The following is a 24,770-nucleotide window of genomic DNA, read 5'->3' as shown; positions in this document are numbered from 1 at the left end:
TACACACTTGAAAATATTCTCAATATTTTTAAAAGCAAAAATAACAAAGCTGTACAAAGTGTAAATGGACACAGACCACCAGAGATTCAAAAAATAATGACAACCATAGAAAATAAAACTGTAACAAATCCAAAGAAACATGGCTGAACTATTTTCATTGATAATCTTTAAATTTTATATTTATTTAGGGGCATGAGACAGTTCTTTGTAGTGGACGTGAACCACCTGACTCAAGGTACCTGACTTTCCCCCCAGCTACCCTTCACTGAATCACATGGGGGAACTAGTTTTACATGGAGAAAGACACACAACATACATGTTCTCTCACTGCTACTCTATCTTTACTACAAATGAAAACGTGGAAGTGTTAGGTCTCTCAGTCATATCTCACTCTGTAACCCCATGGACTGCAGCTGGTCAGGCTCCTGTCCATGGAATTCCCCAGGCAAGAATACTGGAGTGGGTAGCCATTCCCTTCTGAAGGGGATCTTCCCAACCCAAGGACTGAACCTGGGTCTCCTGCATTGCACGCCGATTATTTACCATCTGAGCCATAAACTCTCACCAGTGAGAAAGCATTTCTTCATATCTGTTATTGCAGATAAGCAGAGCAAGAAAAGCAGAACACATTCACTTACCATGGCAGAGATTCCGTTAAAAGTTGAATAAAAGGTACCTTACCAGTACCTTTTCCTTTTAAAAACCTAAAGAATTTGACAAGTTCCAGACTTTTAACAGAAACAAACTGCCAACTTTCCAACCTTCCCAACTCCATCCAACCTATCCCCTAGTTTAGGCATAATGGTCTAAAGATCACACTATGATTATTTCTTTGTCCAACAGCACAGTGAATAGAAGATGAATACTGACAAAGATTCTCTCCTCAACCAAATTCCAGCCAGGGTCTGTCCTCTCCTCAACCATGCTTCAACCTTGGCCCATAAAAACTAGAGTATCAACACAAATGATTTCATATACTCATATCCCCCTATGCTAATAGATTTAAATAACCACTAATACAGTTTTTAACAGCTCAAGGACCCATCCCGAGGATGGTCCTAGTCCCTCTTATTTAAAGTGCCTCTCTGCGAAAGCTCAAAGCTGCCAAAACAATTTAAGATCTGTTCTAGCCAAAAGCTAACCATAGGCCCCTGACTACCCTATCCTACAGCATTTACTTAAAATGGCTTAAAATGTGAATGCTTCCTTCATCCCCCTTTGAGATGTATGTGCATCTACTAAAACTCAATCACTCAGTAGTGTCCTTCTCAAGGACATGAAAGCCATTTCTCTAACTGTACTCACTGGGAAGAATAGGGCTTCAATCTCTCACTTCCTCTCCGTAGGAGGATAAAATCCTCACTTCAATAACTGTCAACTAACACACACAGCCAGGCTAATCATCATTTATACTAACCAGCCCTTTGTGATTTTTCTACTCCCCTGATCATCCTGAGACAAGCTAGCAATCCCTCCCCTACTCCCTCATTCTCCCTTTAAAATGCCCAGTTCCCTCTAGACAAGTCCCCTCTTCCCTACTACAGCAGTGTGTTACTGATTAAAATCTGTCCTTAACCTAACTTGTGTGCTGGTTTGTCTTTGACAAAATAATAAAAGTAATTAAAAAGGTAATAATGAAAGGTAAACATATCCCAATTAATAAAGACTTACATAAGATCATTAGATGTGGAGTTCTTAAAAAACAAACAAACAATCTTAAAGTTTTAACTTCGTGAAAGTGAAAGTCACTCAGTCGTATCCGATTCTGTGTGACCCTAAGGACTGACTAGTCCATGGAATTCTCTAGGCCAGAATACTGAAGTGGGTAGCTATTCCCTTCTCCAGAGGACCTTCCCAACCCAGGGATCAAACCCAGGTCTCCCGCACTGCAGGTGGATTCTTTACCAGTTGAGTCACCAGTGAAGCCCAAGAACAGTGGAGTGGGTAGCCTATCCCTTCTCCAACGGATCTTCCCAAACCAGGGTCTCCTACATTGCAGACAGATTCTTTACCAACTGTGCTAAGAGGGAAGCCCACTAACTTCATGAAGGAGTCATTAATCAAGGAGTCAATCAATCAGCATTTAGGGGGTGGAAACGGCCCTTGGCAAACATCAAGCCTAAGCCCTTCATGTTACAAATGATTAATCTAATGCCCAAAAGGTTAAGTGACTTACCCAAGGTGATTTCAATGAGGGTCTGAATTTGAAAAGCCAATTCAGCATTATTCTGACTCCAACATGAAAATATTCTTTCTCTTGTATTCTCATTGGTAAAAGCAACCTTCACCATTAGTCATTCAAGTCAACATCAAAGATGAATATATACATACATACATATATATATATGTATATATAAAACCCTTCTATAACATGAGTGTTTACAATCCCACTATAGCCCAACAACCATAAACTGAGGAAAGTTTGTTTGAGACAAGTACACATAAGATTTCATTTCACTCAGGGAAGACTTTTTCAACAGTTCTAAACAAATATATAAAGCAACTTGGTGAAGAGAAACTACTTTCACACACAAGCAAAGAAAATAAAAACCCACGCATAAACCCAAAAGATAGACAGCCTTAAAATAATTTAGACCGTCTTGAAAACTGAAAGAAGAAAAATAAAAATAAATTGAAAACCCTTTTTCTGCACTTACCAGCAAAGCATTTGGAACAGAGGTTCATAGTCTTGCTGGACCTGGGGCAAAAAAAAAGAAAGAAAAGAAAGAAGAGCTAAAACTTCAGTTATCACTCTAATCAAAACATAAAGATGTTTGAAACCTAAGCCAAGATCTTCCTGGCCAAGGAACTAAACTAATAAATTAATGAGAAATCCCTAGCCAGCCAGCCACCCCTACCCCATAACAAAACAAAAACAAGACAAAAATAAAATAACAATATAAAGCACACCTTTGTAATCTATGAGTTAGCCAATATGTTATCTTTTGTGACTAGCAGCTTATATGGTGGCAAGTTCAGGAATACTGTAAAAGGCCCATAACATAATAAAAGAATGAATTTATCCCACAATTGCCACATTCCCTCTGTTTATAATGGAACATGTATCACAAACTCATCAAAAAAGGGAAAACTTTATCTGTAAAGAGGTAAAACTTGCTCCTGATGTACACACTCGATTACCTCTATAATATTACTTTTGTCTTCTTTCCCCTCATTCTAGTCCAATTTCAGATCCTGGTCACATTATGACCTTGTCATTTAAAATTCTTTTTACAGATGTTCCCAATCAAATTATTTTTCATGTCCTTTCATCTGTTAATAATAACTACACTTCACTGAATACTAAATTGGGATGGGCACTTAACATACACGATCTTATTAATCCTCCCAGCATCCCAAGACTGAGTATTACCACACTGCTTTGTTTCTAAAATGCACTTTTTTAAAAAAGTCCCATTAACATTTCTACAACCAGGAAACATCACAGAACTGGCTACAAGTGATAAATAATTTAAAGAGGAAATGTTTCCACCATGTCCTCCAAGGAGTTATTAAACTGAATGGTCTTAGAAATCAAAGCCATACAGTCTCATCCCCATTTAACAGGGGAGTAGCTTGCCCACGGTCACATCGCTGGGGAAATGACTGCAGAGGAAGCTTCTGACCTAGGGTCTGAGCTAACTCCAAAGGCCATACGAACTACAAAAACCTTCTAGAATACTCTTGGTTGAGTAAACTGACCTTCTACAGCCTCATTCCTCAGCAATTCCCCTTCCAATATCTGAGCCTTTATCCAGAGCCACTCATACACACGGAATATGGCAACCATCTTTTGCCCTCCTCAGTAAACTTTACAATTAATGAAAGCCTCCCTCAGGAAGTATTCCCTGATGATCATGACTGTCTTCTAATATACTGAGACCCAAGATCTGTCAGTAATTGTCACAGAGTGATAAAATGAGGAGACGGGGCGTGAAAGGAGGCAGGAAGAGGTCACTAGAGTTCTCTATCCCAGAAGAGATGCTATGTAGACAGCGGTTAGGCACTCAGGTGTGTCCGACTCTCTGCAACCCCATGGACTAATATAATCAGTTGCGTCTGACTCTCTGCAACCCCATGGACTAATATGAAGACACCAAAGGTGGTAAGAAAGTTTTCAGTATTGATAAAATGAATAAAAATTTTTTTTAAAATGGACAAAGAGATGTGTTAACAGTGACATCTAACATTTATTACATGTCTACCACATGGTTAAGCATAACACCAAATTCCTTTAACCTTATTTTTATCAAAGAGCAAACTGAGGCACCAAGAGGGTATATAACTTTCCTAGGTTTACAGCACTCTTAAGTAGATGAACTTGATCTAATTCCAAAGCCTGTGTTCTTTTCATCATGCTGAACTAGGGCCCCTGCCTCAGTACAGAAGCTAAGAGGAACATACTCTAGACGTTGGGGAGAATGGTCCTACACCTGAAGATTTAATCTATGGTAATCAAGGCAGCACACGGAAAAAGTAAAGCCCTTAACCTGGAGGAAGCACAACTTCTGCCCTCCTCTCCAAATACACATAAAATACACAGGAAAGCAACCCAAGGCTGCCAGTCATTTCTGTTCCAACCCAAGGAAGAACTGAGGATGAAGGAATTTCTTTGTTGACAGAACGATCCCCACGAGGAAGGTCTCCTCCTGATGTGATCACTGTCTCTCGCCCCTCCGGTGCCACAGAGAGACAGAGGTAACTGTTCATCCTCTGCTGCTCCCCAGGATCCAGCAGGAAGCACAGAGAGCCTGAGAGAAGAAGTGAGGGCACCAGGAATCAAGGGTGCCAGTTTTCACGTCTGTGTTTCACCAGCTGGTAAGAAAAAATGGCAATGCAGCACTTTTTTCCCTCTTGCCCTTATCTCTCTTCAGATACTTGATGCATTATATCCACTTCAGATGGCCGATGCATATATACCCACTATACCCATATATTATATCCATTCTACTTTCTAAGTAGGAACTTTTCAGCAACACAGTTATCAATCAGGCTATGAAAGAAATAACACAGATACTGATATTATTAATCAAAACAGAGATGTCTAAAATCTGAAAAAACCCAGATTTTGGCCACAGAATTAATACCTACTGGTAATGCCAACTTGGATCCCATATGTCAGCAACAGTGAACTTGAAAAAACTGGCAGAGGCTTCTGAGACTCTTGCTCCTTTTTCATGGTTGACACATCAAACTTGAAGCAAATCACACATATACAACTACCAAAAAACATAGTGTGATCATCCTGCACAGTCTTGGACAGACTACTATAAGTACTCTATGTGGCAGCAAGTATGAAAGAGAGATACTGGGCGGTGCAAGGGTAACTGCAGTTTTTGCATTGTTGAAATTTGCCATTTGATATTGGAGTACATTCTTAAACAAGTGCGGTTATGTCATAAATCATTTTAATGCACATTTCTCACTTGATTTTTTCTTTGCTAATAACAACAACACAAGAGAAGACTCTACACATGGACATCACCAGATGGTCAACACCGAAATCAGACTGATTATATTCTTTGCAGCCAAAGATGGAGAACCTCTATACAGTCAGCAAAAACAAGACCGGGAGCTGACTGTGACTCAGATCATGAACTCCTTATGGCCAAATTCAGACTTAAATTGAAGAAAGTAGGGAAAATCACTAGACCATTCAGGTATGACCTAAATCAAATCCCTTATGATTATACAGTGGAAGTGAGAAATAGATTTAAGGGCCTAGATCTGATAGACAGAGTGCCTGATGAACTATGGACTGAGGTTCATGACATTGTACAGGAGACAGGGATCAAGACCATTCCCGTGGAAAAGAAATGCAAAAAAGCAAAATGGCTGTCTGGGGAGGCCTTACAAATAGCTGTGAAAAGAAGAGAAGCAAAAAGCAAAGGGGAAAAGGAAAGATATAAGCATCTGAATGCAGAGTTCCAAAGAATAGCAAGGAGAGATAAGAAAGCTTTCCTCAGCAATCAATGCAAAGAAATAGAGGAAAACATCAGAATGGGAAAGACTAGGGATCTCTTCAAGAAAATCCGAGATACCAAAGGAACATTTCATGCAAAGATGGGCTCGAAAAAGGACAGAAATGGTATGGACCTAACAGAAGCAGAAGACATTAAGAAGAGATGGCAAGAATACACAGAAGAACTATACAAAATAGATCTTTACAACCCAGATAATCATGATGGTGTGATCACTCACCTAGAGCCAGACATCCTGGAATGTGAAGTCAAGTGGACCTTAGAAAGCATCACTACGATCAAAGCTAGTGGAGGTGATGGAATTCCAGTTGAGCTATTCCAAATCCTAAAAGATGATGCTGTGAAAGTGCTGCACTCAATATGGCAGCAAATTTGGAAAACTCAGCAGTGGCCACAGGACTGGAAAAGGTCAGTTTTCATTCCAATCCCAAAGAAAGGCAATGCCAAAGAATGCTCAAACTACCGCACAATTGCACTCATCTCACACGCTAGTAAAATAATGCTCAAAATTCTCCAAGCCAGGCTTCAGCAGTACATGAACCGTGAACTTCCAGATGTTCAAGCTGGTTTTAGAAAAGGCAGAGGAATCAGAGATCAAATTGCCAACATCTGCTGGATCATCGAAAAAGCAAGAGAATTCCAGAAAAACATCTACTTCCGCTTTATTGACTATGCCAAAGCCTTTGACTGTATGGATCACAAAAAACTGTGGAAAATTCTGAAAGAGATGGGAATACCAGACCACCTGACCTGCCTCTTGAGAAACCTATATGCAGGTCAGGAAGCAACAGTTAGAACTGGACATGGAACAGACAGGTTCCAAATAGGAAAAGGAGTACGTCAAGGCTGCATATTGTCACCCTGCTGATTCAACTTATATGCAGAGTACATCATGAGAAATGCTGGGCTGGAAGAAGCTCAAGCTGGAATCAAGATTGCTGGGAGAAATATCAATAACCTCAGATATGCAGATGACACCACCCTTATGGCAGAAAGTGAAGAGGAACTAAAAAGCCTCTTGATGAAAGTGAAAGAAGAGAGTGAAAAAGTTGGCTTACAGCTCAACGTTCAGAAAACCAAGATTATGGCATCTGGTCCCATCACTTCATGGGAAATAGATGTGGAAACAGTGTCAGACTTTATTTTGGGGAGCTCCAAAATCACTGCAGATGGTGACTGCAGCCATGAAATTTAAAAGACGCTTACTCCTTGGAAGGAAAGTTATGACCAACCTAGATGGCATATTCAAAAGCAGAGACATTACTTTGCCAACAAAAGTCCACCTAGTCAAGGCTATGGTTTTTCCAGTGGTCATGTATGGATGTGAGAGTTGGACTGTGAAGAAAGCTGAGCGCCGAAGATGCTTTTGAACTGTGGTGTTAGAAAAGACTCTTTAGAGTCCCTTGGACTGCAAGGAGATCCAACCAGTCCGTTCTAAAAGAGATCAGCCCTGGGATTTCTTTGGAAGGAATGATGCTGAAGCTGAAACTCCAGTACTTTGGCCACCTCATGCGAAGAGTTGACTCATTGGAAAAGACTCTGATGCTGGGAGGGATTGGGGGCAGGAGGAGAAGGGGATGACAGAGGATGAGATGGCTGGATGGCATCACTGACTCGATGGACATGAGTCTGAGTGATCTCCGGGAGTTGGTGATGGACAGGGAGGCCTGGCGTGCTGCGATTCATGGGGTCGCAAAGAGTCAGACATGACTGAGCGACTGAACTGAACTGAATGACATTAGTTGTTTATATTTAGAGTTTAGAAATGATGTTAGACAAAAAGCAAATTCAAGCTATTTTCCTGAGTTCAAAATGGGTTGTAAAGCAGTGGATACAACCCGTAACATCAACAGCATATCTGGCCCAGGAACTGCTAATGAACGTACAGTGCAGTGGTGGTTCAAGAAGTTTTGCAAAGGAGATGAGAATCTTGAAGACGAAGAGTGTAGTGGCAGCCATCATAAGTTGACAAAGACCAACTGAGAGCCATCATCAAAGCTGATCCTCTTACAACTACATGAGAAGTTGTCAAGGAACTCAATGTTGACCATTCTATGGTCACTCAGCATTTGAAGCAAACTGGAAAGATGAAAAAGCTCGATAAGTGGGTGCCTCTTGAGCTGAACAAAAATTAAAAACATCATCGTTTTGAAGTGACCTCTTCTCTTTTTTATGCAACAATAACAAACCATTTCTTGGTTGGATTGTCATATGCAACGAAAAGTGGATTCTATATGACAACCAGCAATAACCTACTCAGTGGCTGAACCAAGAAGCTTCAAAGCACTTCCCAAAGCCAAACTTGCACCCCAAAAAAGGTCATGGTCATTGTTTGATGGTCTGCTGCCCATCTGATCCACTACAGCTTTCTGAATCTTGGTGAAACCATTACATCTGAGAAGTATGCTCAGCAAATTGATGAGATGCACCAAAAACTGCAACATCTGCAGCTGGCATTGATCAACAAAAAGGGCCCAGTTATGTTTGTACCAATCTGATTCTTAAGTCTCCACTGCTCCAAAGAAACTGCTCTTACTGAGATATCCAATGGCTATCATGTTTCTAAAACCAAATTTGAAGATGTCAAATCTTAATCCCTGAAATTTACAATCCATGGAATTCATTTTATTGGGGAAAGGTCTTTGCACAAAAATTAAGCTAAAGATTTTGAGTTTACTCTGTATTATCGCAGTGGGCCCTGAATGAATGGATTAGAAATGCTTTTGTGACAGGCAAGAAAGTTTGGAAAAACACAGTGAGGAGAAGGCAAAGTGAAGATGGAGGCAGAGCCTGGAGGAATGTGGTCACAAAGCTAGGGATGCTGGAGCAGCCACTGGAAGTAGAAAGAGACAAGGAATGGGTTTTTCCCTAAAGCCGCCCAGAAGGCAGGCAGTTCTGCCAGATTTGGGGCTTACTAGGCTCCAGAAACTTAGGAGAACATATTTCTATTGTTTCAAGCCATCAGATTTGTGGTTAATTTGTTAGAGCAGCCCCAGAAAACTGATACACAGGGTTATGACCCTGACATCATCTTACTCCCTTCTCTCTCAGCATCATTAACCAAATCCATCCTTCTCGAAACTCTACTTTTGTCTTCTTGTCACTCAGGTCCCAGATCTAATCTACCCACTACCCCCCACCCCATTTCCCTCCCACATAACAGCTACCTCTCAGCCACCTTCACTGGCTCCTCCACTGTCAAGGCCTTTGTGTGGAGGTCCCAGGACTCAGTCCTACTTCCAACTTAGTGATCTCACATAGTCCCATGGCTTTAAATGCTATACACTGAAGACTCACAAATGTATACATTTGTCCCAAACCTCTTCACCTTCTTCCAAAGTCATACATCCAATTGCTTATGTGACATCTTTACATGTAGCTCAGACACAACATTTCAAACTAGAACATTCAACGTTCCCCCTAAATTTGCCTGACCCTTTTTGTCCACCTTTATAAATGGCAACATCTTCTACCCAGTTGCTCAAGTCAAAAATCTAAACATCAACTTTGATTTCCCTCTTTTCTGCAGTCTCTCATACACAATACTGAGCAAGATCCACCAGCTCTATTTCCAAACAGACTTAAATTTGTCAACTTCTCTCCTTCACCAGTGCTTCCACCGTGACCACCACGCTCTCACCTAGTCACAGTAAATGACTTTCCAGTGGTCTCCCCAGGCCCATGCGTCACCCTTGACGATGATTTTCTACACAGCAGCCAAAGCAATCTTTTATTTAAAAGCTAAGTTGTGCTATTTTCTTTCTTAATTCCATCCAATAATTTCCTATTGCATTTAGTGTAAAATTCAAACTTCTTACGAAAGCCTTAGCCCCTCACGACCTGTCTCCGCCCACCTCTCCTCTTCCTTCCTTACATTTCGCTCGTCTCACCTACCACACTTCAGTTACACTCGCCTTTTTATCTGTTCCTAGAAATCAATGTAGAGCTCCTGCCCACGCTGTCCCCTCTACCCTTAATCACTGTAAGATTGCGTCTTTCTTCTTCCCTCGGGTCCTAGTTCGAACCTCCTCAGTAGGTTTCAACTGACCACCCAATTTACATTAGTCAGCTTCTTGTTTTCTTCACAACACACCCTTCTTTGATACCTCATCACCGGTCTGTTGTGCACTGACTCTCCTTCAACACCAGAATGTAAGTGTCGTAAGAGCAAAGACCCTCTTGGGCACTCTTGTTTGGTACTTAACAGGCATCCAATAAATACTTGGTAAGTGGGGAAAAAATGAATCCTCTCTTGAAGGTATGAACCATAAAAAAATCTAAGAAAAATTTTAAATATATTTTGTAAAAGTCATAGAAGACCTCCTAGAAGGTCTGTAAAACCTCCTAGAAGACAGGGCATCCACAATTCCTACAGCTGTCAGCCTGTGGTCTCTCAGGAGTTGTCACACTGTAATGCCTATAAATGGTAGCTAATGCCACCCTGTGTACCTGGCATGATCTGTCACTCATGAGGTTAACAGGTGGCAGACACTTTCAGAAGTTTTCTTCCCATGAGATAAAGTTGCAAAGAATCCAGCTTAAACTGTTTTCTTCTTTCAATAAATACTGTTTAGTGATATTTCTGGTTTTGAAAATACATATCTCTTGTACAAAATTTAGAAAGAGAACAGAAGCATTTAAGCAAAATGCCAAAGATCACTGATAATCCTTCCCCCAAACATAAGAGTAACATTCTGAAATCATTCCTTCTTATCTTTATGGACAGATATATGTAATAAGAACTTATATTTAACAGTATTGGTAAAGTTGTGTGGTATGCTCATATATGTTTTTATAACATATACACATTGCATATTTTATCTTGCATACATCAAATAATTCACAAAAAATATATAATAAAATAAGCAAATTTCATTTTTTATTTCCATTCTTCAAAAACATTCTTGCTGCTCTGTAACAGTTCATTATATACTAATAGTATAATTTAGTCACTTTCTTACTGTTGAATATTTAATCTTTTTTCTAGATTTCTATTATAAATGTTGCTATAATGAGCATTTTTAGACATAAATCTTCCATCACAAGTCTTTGACTGAATAACTTTCTTAAAACTGACTCTGAGAAGGACATTACTGAGATGAAAAAGTATGATTTGGTAAATACTGCCAAATTACTTCCCAGATAAGTTCTACCAATTTATACTTTCATCAAAAGCATCTGAAAGTACATTTTTTTCCCATGTACTCTTACCAACATTAAGTAATTAATTTCAAATCTTTGTTTGATGGGAGAAATGGTTATCTTGCTTTAATCATGTGTTTTCTTTTGAAATAAAAAAACCTAAATTTGAAAGATAGTAATTTTTTTTAATGAAAAATAAATGAACCTTCTAGCTAATTTGTCTCAAGGAATTAGAAGAACATTCCTAATAACTGAGAATTCTAAAAACATTTTATTTACAATACTATTTTCTTGACATTCATACAACACCCTCTCTCACCAAGCAGGAACACATACACACCAGGCCCCCCTGAAATACTGCAACACAAATGTGGAAATAAAAGCAACCCTGACGCTGTGTCAGTGAGGAAGAAACTGAGGCACAATAAAAACAGAGACGAGTCAAAAGGAAACACAAAAGTATCAGCACGTAAATATGCCAAGCTGTTCCAGCCTAACATCTCTGTATTTCTCTAGGTTAGACATGGATCATAACATTTGTAAAAACTCTAGATGACAAAGGGATTTCTTTCTTAATGAAGAAAACCCATCTGCAAAAACCAACTAGTCACGTTTCCTAATTCAATCTCCTTTAATAATCCAAAGGAAGGAGGAGAAGACAGGGAAAGGAGGAGAGTTGGGCAAGGATGTGTGTATACATGCAAAGACGGAAAAAACAAACCACAATGCCTTCTCCACTCTAAACATCATTCCAGTCGCCTCAGAAGTAAGATTAGATGATTGAAGACTAGTAACAATCTGCATGCCACCTCATACACTTACAGCCAGAAAAGTCGTAATTTCCTACAACAGCTAGAAAGCAGCGAACAGCTCTACTAAAGCTATACTCTTTGCTCACCCCCGGCAAACAAGAAAAAGGCCAGTTCAATCAGATGACATCCTAGCAGAATGACAAACCAGGCTTTCAACAGTGCATCCAGGCTGTCTGAATTGTTATACATCACTCTAAATATCATTCAGACAATGCATGCAAAGTTTTCAAGGGGGTATCACAAAGGAAAAAATTTAGTTGTTACTACGTGGGATTCGTTCCTAGAATGTAGCAATATCAGTCATGCTACCTGGAGAAGGAAATGGCAACCCACACTCCAGTATTCTTTCCTGGGAAATCCCATGGACAGAGGAGCCTGGTTACAGTCCATGGGGTCACACACAGTTGGACTGAACCGAGCAACTAAACAACAACAACTTTAAAAGCTAATTTCAATCTAATAATTTAGATTCCAGGTAGTATTGTAATGAACCGTGTCTTAATATTTTATACCCAGATTCAAGGACAAGAAGGACATATAGCATAGGTCTCTGTTTTCTGTGTTTGAACCCCTACACTAAAAAGATATACAGATGTAAAATAAGTAACATTATCATCTGTAACCCTGTACACATTACTAAAAGGTAAAACAAGATGAGGCATGCTTATCAATAAACTAGTAAGAAGAAGAATAAATATTAAAACATGTAAATAAATCCCTTGTGACTGCAGTCACAAAATTAAAAGCTGCTTACTCCTTGAAAGGAAGGCCATGACAAACTTAGACGGCGTATTTGAAAGCAGATACATCACCTTGCCGACAAAGGTCCATATAGTCAACGTTATGGTTTTTCCAGTAGTCATGTATGAATGTAAGAGCTGGACATAAGCTGAGTGCTGAAGAATTGATGGTTTTGAATTGTGGTTCTGGAGAAGACTCTGGAGAGTCCCTTAGACAGCAAGGAGATCAAACAAGTCAATTCTAAATGAAATCAACTCTAACTATTCATTGGAAGGACTGATGCTGAAGCTGAAGCTCCAATACTTTGGCCACCTGATGTGAAGAGTGGACTCACTGGAAAAGACCCTGATGCTGGGAAGATTGAGGGCAGGACGAGAAGAGGGCAACAGAGGATGAGACGGTTGGATGGCATCATCGACTCAACGAGTTTAAGCAAACTGCAGAACGTGATGAAAGACAGGGAAGCCTAGAGTGCTGTAGTCCATGGGGTCACAGAGTCAGACATGACTTAGCAACTGAACAACAACAAACCCATGTACACGAGGAGGAAAACGATACAATGAACTGAATACAAATGCCAAATAATTTTTCCACACAAGACACTATCAATTCTAACACTCACTGTATACAGTGGCTATAGCTGTCTTACCATATATGCCCATACAAACAGAAAGGTTTTCATTCCTAAAATTATCTTTCAAGAAACAGGAATTGCTTCAAAATTAAATCCTTACGTTTGAGGTTAGCACAAATAATTTTAAATTAAATACAAACAGGGTAGAAAGGGAAAAAAAGAAAAAGCTTCCCCAAAACCTGGAAGTGAAAACTCTAGGCATGCTAGTCATGCCCAGAGGAACGGCATTTGGGATTTCAAAACAGGAAGACCCTGCCAATGGAACCAAACTCCCAGCAGTATCCATCCAGTCAGAGTCTGTGAAAAGGGCAAGTCAGTGAAGTTCTCATCTCTGAGTATAAACACTGAAGTCTGGAAAAATGTCACACAACACTATGCTGGATGCTTTGTCAAAGTTACTGCACCAAATAAGTTTCCAAAGGAAGTAAAACATAGTTTTAAACACAGAGTAAATACTTATTTCTGGATTGTGAGGTCATGATTACAAGAGGTAATCATTCAGCTATCACTGAAAAAGGCCTCTGAAAATCATTTAGAAAGTAATGCAATAAAAAAACTTTGGAAAGTTAGGAAGATCACAAATAACACCAAAATGATGGCAATTCTCCTAATGTTATATGGATGAATTCTTGTGGCTTCAGATACAACTTCCAGAGAGCAACATTTACAGTTTTTTTAATGCTCAACCTCAAACAACTTGTAAGGAAGTAAATAAGTGGGAAACTGTGGCCAATTAACCTTAAATATGTTTTTAGTGAATAAATATTAAAGACATTCATAGCTGTGAAGATGTGGAGCATTCATGTTTCATGAGCGTGGGAAAGTAGTATTTTAAATGTGTATTAGGAATATATTCAAATACCTATAATTTGTTAGTATAGCCTATTCTTAAATATGCATGTACAGTTACTACTGGTATAAACTGAGAGAAGAATATATGAGATCGTTATTTTATTTTTTACAACTACATGTAAATCTAAATTTTCTGAAAATGAAAAAGTTAAAAGATTTTTAAATTATATATGTGAAATTAATTTTAATATTAATTATTTAATATTTTAATTATTTTATCTATGCTCCTAAAAATGCCAGTATTTATGGTGATCAAAGCTCCTATTGTTCTTATTAAGAAGATGGAGGAATGTCTTATATCTGGATCTCTTCATATGCAAATATATGTACTATTTTAGGAAATTCAAACTCTGTATTAGAATAAAACTAATGCTGTGCATCGGAGAAGGCAATGGCACCCCACTCCAGTACTCTTGCCTGGAAAACCCCATGGACGGAGGAGCCTGGTGGGCTGCAGTCCATGGGATCGCGAAGAGTTGGACATGACTGAGCAACTTCACTTTCACTCTTCACTTTCCTGCATTGGAGAAGGAAATGGCAGCCCACTCCAGTGTTCTTGCCTGGAGAATCCCAGGGACGGGGGAGCCTGGTGGGCTGCCATCCATGGGGTCACACAGAGTCGGACACGACTGCAGTGACTTAGCAGCAGCAGCAGCAGCAATGCCGTGCATAATTCACTTTTGCAGTAAAGAAAATAGTGGGGGGGTGGGAAACTAAGTTCACTGTTATCCACTTACCTAAAGAAATTGCATACGAGTTGATTATTAAACATTTCTCTTAAGTAATTTACACCCATTTAAGTTTTTTACAATTGTACATCAATGGAGCATACTTTCTGGAGTGATGCAAATGTTCTGTATCTTGATCTAGGTGGTGACTATGTAAGTGTATACACTGGTCGAAATCCATTAGATTATACACATAAGACTGAGTTTTACTACAAATAAATTATAGTTCAATAAAGTATTACTGGTTAAAAGACGATTTTTTAATTCTACACTACATTATTACTACTGCTGGTTTATTGGGGCTTTCAAGGTGGCTCAGTGGTATAGAATCTGCCTGCCAATGCAGGAGACACAGGTTCAATCCCCTGGGTCAAGAAGATCTCCTGGAGAAGGAAATGGCAACCCACTCCCGTATTCTTGCCTGGGAAATCCCATGGACAGAGGAGCCTGGCGGACTACAGTCCATGGGGTTGCAAAGAGTCGGATACAATTTAGCGATGAAACAACAACTGGTTCATTACATTAGGAATTCTTTGTGTTGCTTGGAAAACAATACAGGGATTTCCCAACCATTTGCTATAGAAAACAATGCCTGAGAATTACTGAAAACAGACAATTTAAGAGAGAGAACAATGAGGTATCCCTTGCCCTTACCTTTTCTCCTGGCTAGCCATGCTGCTGCTGCAAATAGTTGAGGATTATGAGACACTACACTTAGAGAAGTCAGTGTCTTCACTTGAACAGTGATTAAAACAATTAACTGGCTATCAAACTTCTGTAATGGGTTAGAAATTTACTAAAGAACTACTTCCTCTAGAAGAAAAAAAAAAAAAACTGACCCTTGCATTTTCTCTCATCTTTGCAATCACCATTATATAAAAACTATTAAAGAATTATTACCCAAGTAACAAACACTTCTGTTTCATCCTGGCTAAGTGTGCATTTATCTGCTCTTATTATTAAGATAATTTAGGCTTTTAACCAGAATATTCACTTATCCATATTTATGGAAAATCAGATCAAACGTAGGGTAATTTTACTAAAAGATGGAAAGTAAACCTAACACGTCATTATTAGATCTTTCTTTGTCAGAAAATGAGTCATAAACGTGGGAGATGACAGCTACCAGCCAAGCCTCAAGGTGAAACAAGCTGGCACCAGCAGCTCTATGGTTAAGAAACAAAAACCTAAGGTGCTTCTAACCCTGGAAAACATCCAGGTGAAATGACATCTACAAGATGAAACATTTTGGTTCATGTCATTCCTTTAAAACTCATGTACCAATAAGAGTATCTATTAAATCTGGAGGAAGGGAAAGTAATATCCAGCAAAACACAAACACAAAAAATTAATATCCAGTTAATGTCACTGACATTAAAAAATAAATGTCATTTGTACTTCATTTGTTCAAATTCTAAACATCTCATATATTACATCAGTCTGCCAAGATATTTTCGGGGTGGGGTGGGGAAGCGGGGTAGATGAAAAGGTTGGGATCCCACCAACCACGAATCTAGATGAGAAATGGATGAAAGGTGACAGCAAGAGAGAAACAGCTCTCATGCTGAGCCCACTGCTCATGGAAAAGGAATAAATTTCAAAGTTTAAATTTCCATTCTTGGCGATTTTAGTCATTCACTACAAAGACTGCCTAAATCCTGCAAAAGAAAATTCTCCATTTAATCACCCTGAGCAGTCATAATCTCCAGCAGAAAAAGAGAAAGAGCTAGAAGGAAACTCAAGAGTGTATCTTTTCTGCCTTGGCTTTAGTAAGACTTAAAGTATCCCTGTTCTATGACCACAAGAGATTTCATTTCTACTTTTTGTGTCATATTTCACTGCGGTCCAAACCTCAAAATCATTAATATCTAATGCCTTACTTCATAACTTTCCCACCATTGTAAATGCCTTAATAATCTTGTCATCAGGGTGAAAACACAGGCTGCCAAAGAGCTAAGTGCTAAGCGCAGTGACTGAGCGGAAAGGGCCTGTCTTGAATGCACGACCTCAGCTTTGTGTTTTCTCGTCCATTAAAACAAAACGGGCGTACTTTCCTGGTGGTCCAGTGGTTAAGAACCCAGCTTGCAATGCAAGGGACATGAGTTCCATCCCTGCTTTAGGGAACTAAGATACCACATGACTCGGAGCATGTGGAGCACGCCACAACTAGAAAGTCCCCGTGCCACACAGAAAGATCTGTATAAGGCAACAGACATTCCCTGTGCTTCAACTAAGACCCGACACAGCCAAAAAAAAAAAAAGTGAAACTGGTTACTGCCATTTTATGAATCTATGATCACACAATAATACAACCATATATAATCTAGTGGTGGTTCACTGGTAAAGATTCCGCCTGCAATTCAGGGGACTAGAATTTAACCCCTGGGTTGGGAAAATCCCCAGAGGAGAAAATGGCAACCCACTCCAGTGTTCTTGCCTGGAGAATCCCATGGACACGGGCCTGACAGGCTACAGTCCACGGAGTCAAAAAGAGTCAGACACAACTTAGCAACTAAACAACAGCAACAACAATATAATTTCATAAGAGAATTACTAAACTCTCCACTATTTCTAAGCTAAATACCTACTAAAACCTTCTGATAGGGACTATTTCCTAATTTTTCAGTTTTCTCACTCTGAAATATCTTCCCTAAGATCTTTCTTTAATGCACCATGACAGTCAAAGTGAAGAGGAACTAAAAAGCCTCTTGATGAAAGTGAAAGTGGAGAGTGAAAAAGTTGGCTTAAAGCTCAACATTCAGAAAACAAAGATCATGGCATCCGGTCCCATTACTTCATGGGAAATAGATGGGGAAACAGTGGAAACAGTGTCAGACTTTATTTTTCTGGGCTCCAAAATCACTACAGATGGTGACTGCAGCCATGAAATTAAAAGACGCTTACTCCTTGGAAGGAAAGTTATGACCAACCTAGATAGCATATTCAAAAGCAGAGACATTACTTTGCCAACAAAGGTCCGTCTAGTCAAGGCTATGGTTTTTCCTGTGGTCATGTATGGATGTGAGAGTTGGACTGTGAAGAAGGCTGAGCGCCGAAGAATTGATGCTTTTGAACTGTGGTGTTGGAGAAGACTCTTGAGAGTCCCTTGGACTGCAAGGAGATCCAACCAGTCCATTCTGAAGGAGATCAGCCCAGTTTGGAAGGACTGATGCTAAAGCTGAAACTCCAGTACTTTGGCCACCTCATGTGAAGAGTTGACTCATTGGAAAAGACTCTGATGCTGGAAGGGATTGGGGGCAGGAGGAGAAGGGGACGACAGAGGATGAGATGGCTGGATGGCATCACTGACTCGATCGACGCGAGTCTGAGTGAACTCCGGGAGTTGGTGTTCGACAGGGAGGCCTGGCGTGCTGCGATTCATGGGGTCGCAAAGAGTCGGACACGACTGAGAGACTGATCTGATCTGATCTAATCTGACAGTCAAATACTAAATATGGTGAAGGAAAGAACCTGTGATTTCTTTAAGCGCCATTCCAATTACATGACTTGTCATCAATGGTTTTAAATGCAAAGGCATCACTGACTCATATTTATTAACTGGTTTTCTTATCACCTTGGGACTGTTTTGTGCTACCACTGGTATAAACCCAATCCTATTTCCATACTGTATTTCCATAGCTGTTTACTTTCCTTAAGAAAATTATCTTGCCTTAATCCTCTTAAATGCCATATTATGCATATTCATCAACTTTTCAAAAATACCAGATATTCTGAATTTTAATCCAGTTGTCTACTGAACGACCTATCCCACCCAACTTAATGCCATTCATAAATTTAATGAGCATATTGTGCACCTCCATCTAAGACTCTGCTGGAAACATATGGAGCTCAAGATCCATCTGACAGAATTCAACTTAAGAGTACACAGCTTCCCTCCCAGTGCTGAGAACCTGTGCTGAGGCAGGGCTGAACTGTTCAAGAAGAACTTTGTAATCATGAGTCAGTCTATCTGCCTGGCCAGACAACTCTGCCACTTCTCACAAACAAAATGCTACCTAAACCACCACAAGAAAACCAAGATGAAAGGCTGTAACCTGGCAGAAAACAGGTAACAGAGGGCCTATAGTGGGTGCCCTACAACGGTGAGTCTGCAGCAGCACCATCTGCACTCAGTTGCGTGAAAGTCGCTCAGTCGTGTCCAACTCTTTGCGACCCCATGAACTGTAGTCTATGGAATTCTCCAGGCCAGAATACTGGAGTAGGTAGCCTTTCCCTTCTCCAGGGGATCTTCCCAACCCAGGGATTGAATCCAGGTCTCCCACACTGCAGGCAAATTCTTTACCAGCTGAGCCACTAGGGAAGCCCAAGAACACTGGTGGGTAGCCTATCCCTTCTCCAGTGGGTCTTCCCGACCCAGGAATCGAACCAGGATCTCCTGTATTGCAGGTGGATTCTTTACCAAATGAGCTATCAGGGAAGCCAAGACCATCCATAAGACAGACAAATATGCCCAATGTCAGTTGCCAAATGCTCTCTCAGCCAGTGGAGTTATTTTCCAATATAGAGGCTTATTTCCACTCCTATCATTTGAGCTGAATGTTAATGAAGAACCAGTTATTATTTCCCCAAATCTGTTTATGTCTTATGATTGATTACACCTTTTTGACCTGTTGCTGTGATCACATTATTTAGTTACTACCTAAATGAGTAAGTGCAACAAGAAATCATTATTTCTATAAATCTATGTTGAATACTTTAAATTGATTAAAAGGTTGCTATTTTAAAAAGAAAGAAAGAAGGATGCTGCCAGATTAGGCATTAGCAAGACAACTCAAAGACTAAGGAACAAATCATACAAATCTAAAAGGTACTTTTAAATTGCTTCACAAATGTCTTTAGATTTTCACCCCATTAATAACATTAAGACTGGATGTTAATTAACTAGCAAACATTTATTTAGGCATTCATGTGCCAGTCACCCACAAGATTAAATGACTTAACCATTTTATGCTAGCATATACTTTACAATTATTAACACACTGCTTTTATCGTTGGCATTTTTCACATGAGAAAACTGAGGTGCAGAGAAGTTGAGCAACCTGCTTAAGTGCACATGCTATAAAGACGCAGAGTGAGTGTTTCAGCCCAGGAGGCCAGTTCCAGAAGCAATAAGCCAAGCTATCGCAGACAGCACATTTATTATTTGTGTGGCAGACACAAGAAAACATGTATGGCTCTCAAATTAGTTGACTGATATGCAAAGAAAGTATCTAAAGCCTACCACCCAAACACACACATACACACATTTTAAATTGAATACATCTAAGCTTTTTTCCCAGAATTCTGTGCTTTAAAACATCTCCACTTACTCATCAATTTTATTAAAATAAGGGATTTCTGGTATACATTTTCCATGTTGTGGAGCCAGTCACAAAACACAATGACAGAGTAAATGGCTTCATATTAACTACTGATATTACCAACATATCACATTTTCTTTTCCCAGGAAAAGAAAAATATTCACAGGATTACATGTAACATTCTGAGATCTTACCCATGATTAATCAGTGCCATAACACAAGGAGTTTCAGGAATACAAAAGACAGAACTACAAAAATCTTAAAAAGAGAGAGAGAAGAGAAAGACATGAACTATAAATGAAATCTGAACATTCATAAATATTTAGATCTGTTTTCTGGATTTCATTAATTTCTCTACTATACCACTGAGTATTAAACTGCAATAAAATATCAAAACCAAAATTTTATGTTTATAAAATTCACCTCCATACCTTAGATACTAACACAGAAAATTGTTCTTTGAAACTGTAAGTATAAACAATATCACACGTCAAGCAGACATCTGGAATATGTTTATCCAAGAACAGAAATCTAAGGAAGGCAAAGCAAAATATTTTTCCATGATACAGCTAATGAAGGTATTTTTTTAAAGCATTCTATGCAATAGCCACCCCCCTCATCAATGTAATAACTACTTCAAGCAATGGGTGCTGAAGCCACTAGGTAAAAGGTTATTAAAAAACAAGTTGAACATTGTCTTGAAAGTTGAAGGACTCTGAACATGGTCTCAAAGTTTCATCCTACCAGTAACTCGCTAAATGTAAAAAGTCATGCCTTTAGAATCTCAACCGTCAATACCTTAACCAAGTGACCAAATTTAGCTACACAAATAAGGAGATAGCCTGACATTGTTTTTCTTGATGCAATGTACACTTTCATTTTCGATTATATTAGGTGTTTTTATGATTCTCTACTTCACCTCACTTTATTTAATCACTGGTATATAAAAAAGTACACAACCTCACCTATTAGGAATCCCTGCCAAAAATGTGTAACTTAAATCATGGAAAAGCAATGAGAGAAAGTTAAAAGGTGGGATAACTGGTCTATATTCTTCTAAATCTCACTGACATGAAAAGCAAAGAGAGAAAGAGGAACTATTCTAGACTAAGAGACTAAAAAAAAAAGAGAGAGAAACAACTATCAAAACATCTAGAAAATCATTTTTGGATCCTAGATTGGGGGAAAAAGAAAAAAGGAGGGGTTACATACGCTCTAAAGGACATTTCTGGAACAACTGGGAAAACTTTAACATGTATATAAAATAGCTGATATTACAAAATTCTTACTAATTTTTTTCAGTCTAAAAATGACACTGCGGTTAGAATGTGTGCCCTCATCCCGTAAGATCCATGTTGAAATATTTAAGAGGCGAACTGTCACAACATCTGCAAATGGTTTGAAAAGGTATATTTATAGAAAGAGGTAAAGATGATAGCGAATATTAAAAATTACTGAATCTAGGCAAAGAGTATATAGACATTCAGTATACCACTTATTTCAGCCTTTCTGTGGGGTTGGAATTTTTCAAAATAAAAAGTTGAAGAAGGATGTCTACACAAAGCCTTGTACATGAATCTTTGCTATCCATGACAGCCAGAAACTAAACCAAGCCAAATGCCCAGCAATGAATGAACGGATGAACAAATGTGGTATTAACCACAGAACAGGCTACTATTCTACAAGAAGGAGGAACACACTATGGATACCTGCTACAGCATGGATGAACCTTGAAAACAGTCATCTCAGTGGAAAAAAAGCTAGTGTTCTATATATTATGATGCCATTTATGTGAAATATAAGAAAAGATACATCTACAGAAACACAAAACCGATCAGCTGCCTGGAAGCTGGCAAAGAAATTTACCACCAATAATCCTAAGGAAACTTTTCAGGGTGATGGAAATGTTCTAAAATTGTACTGTGGTAATAATGGTGGTAGAACACTGTAAATTTACTAAAAATCATCAAACTGTACAATGGGTGAATTTCATGGTAGGTAAATTATACCTGATTTTTATTATTTTATTACTATATTAACAAAAAAGTTGAGAAACAAACAATCTATAATCAAAAAAAAAAAAAAAAAAAAAACCAAGGTAAAACAATTAACAATGTGGAGATGAATTAATCCAGTTATCTGCTAGTGTAGACGGGAGGTAGGGAGCAAAACATCAAGCTAAGCTATATAATAAAACTAGTTATATTTCTATTAAAAATAAAACATTCAATAAAACGTTTAAAAGAACTCCAACCACTTATTGTTCCATTTCCAAATAAGGTCCCCAACCAAATGACAGTGTATAAATCAATTTTATAATCAAAAGACTCTGGCTTCAACAACAAAAAGACAAATAAACCAATTACAATACAGGCAAAGGAGGGAATTTCCTGGTGGTTCAGTGGTTGGGAGCCTGTACTTTCACTGCCGAAGTCCCAGGTTCAAACCCTGGTCAGGCAACTAGAATCCTACAATGCAGAGCACGGCCAAAAACAGAGGGGAGAGGAATAAAAAAAAGAGACATTTCTCCACAGAAGATAAAACGAATAACCAATAATCACACCGAAAAGATGCTTAATTTCACTTACTTGTTAGCAAAATGCAAACCAAAACCATGATACCAACAAATTTGACAACCTAAACAAATGCATAAATTCCAAGAAACATACAACCTATCAAGACTAAATCATGAGAAACAGAAGACATGAATACATTAATTACTAGGAATGAAGTTGACTCAATCATCAAAACCCTCCCAACAAACAAAAGTACAGGACTAAACAGCTTCACTAGTGAGTTCTACCAAATACCAATCCTCCTCAGACCCTTAACAAAAAAATATTAAGAAAAGGGAATGCTTCCAAACTCATTTTAGAAGGCCAGCATTACTCTACTACCAAAGCAAACAAGGACACACCACAATAAAACAGAACTACAGGCCAACTTCCCTTATGAACACAGATGCAAAAAGGCTCAACAAAATACTAGCAAACCAAATTCAACAATACATTAAAAGGATCATACACCATGACCAATTGGGATTTACTCTATAATGCAAGGATGGTTTAAGATCTGCAACTCAACATGATACACAGTTTTAACAACACGAAGTACAAACATCGTATGATCATTTCAGCAGAGGCAGAAAAAGCACTTAACAAAATTCAGCAGCCACCAATGATAAAAATTCTCAACCAAGTGGGCAAAGTGGATATATTAGAAAAGACTTGCATGTAAGTACTGAAACCTTAAAATTCCTAGAACAAAACATAGGTAGGAATATAGATCTTGGCAATGATTTTCTGCAATCTGACACCAAACGCAACAAAGGAAGAATAAACAAGTGGGTTATATAAACAGCTCATTCATATAACTCATTATTTCATTAAAAATCTGATTTTAAAACAGGCAAAAGATCTGAATAGACATTTATCCAAGGAACACATACAGATGGAAATGGGTACATGGAAAAAATACTCCACATCACTAAACATCAAGGAAATGCAAATTAAACCACAATGAGTCACTATTTTATACTTGCTAGAATGGCTATTATCACAGAGACAACAAATAAGTATTTGTGAGGATGTGGAGAAACAGGAACTTTGTACAGTGTGGGCAGAAATATAAATTGGTTGCAACCACTACAGGTAACAGTGTGGAGTTTCCTCATAAAATTAAAAAACTGACCTACCATAGGACCCAGCAATTTCATTTCTGAAGTATTTATCTGAAGAAAACAGAAAGGCTAATTCAAAAAGATAAATGCATTCCCATGTTCACTGCAGCTATTTATACAAGTCAACAACCTAAGCTTCCATCAATGGATGAATGAATAAAAAACGATGTGAGACACACACACACACACACACACACACACACACACACACAAAATGGAATATATTACTCAGCCATAAAAAAGAATGAAACCATGCCATTTGCAACAATATGGATGGAAGGAACTTCGGGGTATGCTAAGTGAAATAAGTCAGAAAAAAAAAAAAAAAAGATAAATACCATATGATCTCACTTACACGTAGAATTTTTAAAAACCAAAAACTTGGGCTCATAGACACAGAGAACAGAATGGTGGTTGCCAGAGGTGAGGGACAAATAAGTGAAAGGGGCCAAAGGTAAAAACTTCCATTTAAGTCATGAGGATGTAATGAATCGCATGCCAACTATAGTTAACAATAATACATCACATATTTCAAAGGTGCCAACTGAGTAGATCTTAAAAGTTCTCACCACAAGAAAAAAAAAATTTTTTTTTTGCCAACTATGTAAAGTGACAGATGTTAACTAGACTTGTGATGATCATTTTGCAATGTATACAAATCAAGTCATTGTTGTGCACCTAAAATTAATTTTTTTAAAAGTCTAACAACAACAACAAAATCATAATGGGACACACTTAATATCTATTAGGATGGTCATAATTTCTAAAAAGTTTTGACCAGGGTGTGGAAAAACTGAAAGCCTCATCCTCAAGCACTGCTAGTAAGATGTAAGCTGGTACAGCCACTGTGGAAAACAGGCTGGTGGTTCCTTAATTAAGA

General features: G+C 38.6%; 1 protein-coding gene across 5 annotated transcripts in view; it reads right to left on the bottom strand.

Annotated features, from left to right (window-relative positions):
* Window positions 1-24,770, bottom strand: part of ZFAND3 (zinc finger AN1-type containing 3) — a 324,986-nt gene that overhangs the window by 216,146 nt on the left and 84,070 nt on the right. For all 5 annotated transcript variants that reach the window (XM_086371551.1, XM_086371553.1, XM_086371552.1 and 2 more), the window contains exon 2: window positions 2,658-2,698. In XM_086371551.1, the coding sequence (XP_086227677.1) occupies window positions 2,658-2,698 (41 nt within the window). The remainder of the gene's footprint in view (window positions 1-2,657; window positions 2,699-24,770) is intronic.

This window comes from Bos grunniens, chromosome 23 (genome assembly GCF_055505025.1).
Source record: "Bos grunniens cultivar Pamir isolate PY7600 chromosome 23, Bosgru_T2T1.0, whole genome shotgun sequence".
NCBI lineage: Eukaryota > Metazoa > Chordata > Mammalia > Artiodactyla > Bovidae > Bos > Bos grunniens.
This window is presented reverse-complemented; position numbering and strand designations above follow the sequence as displayed.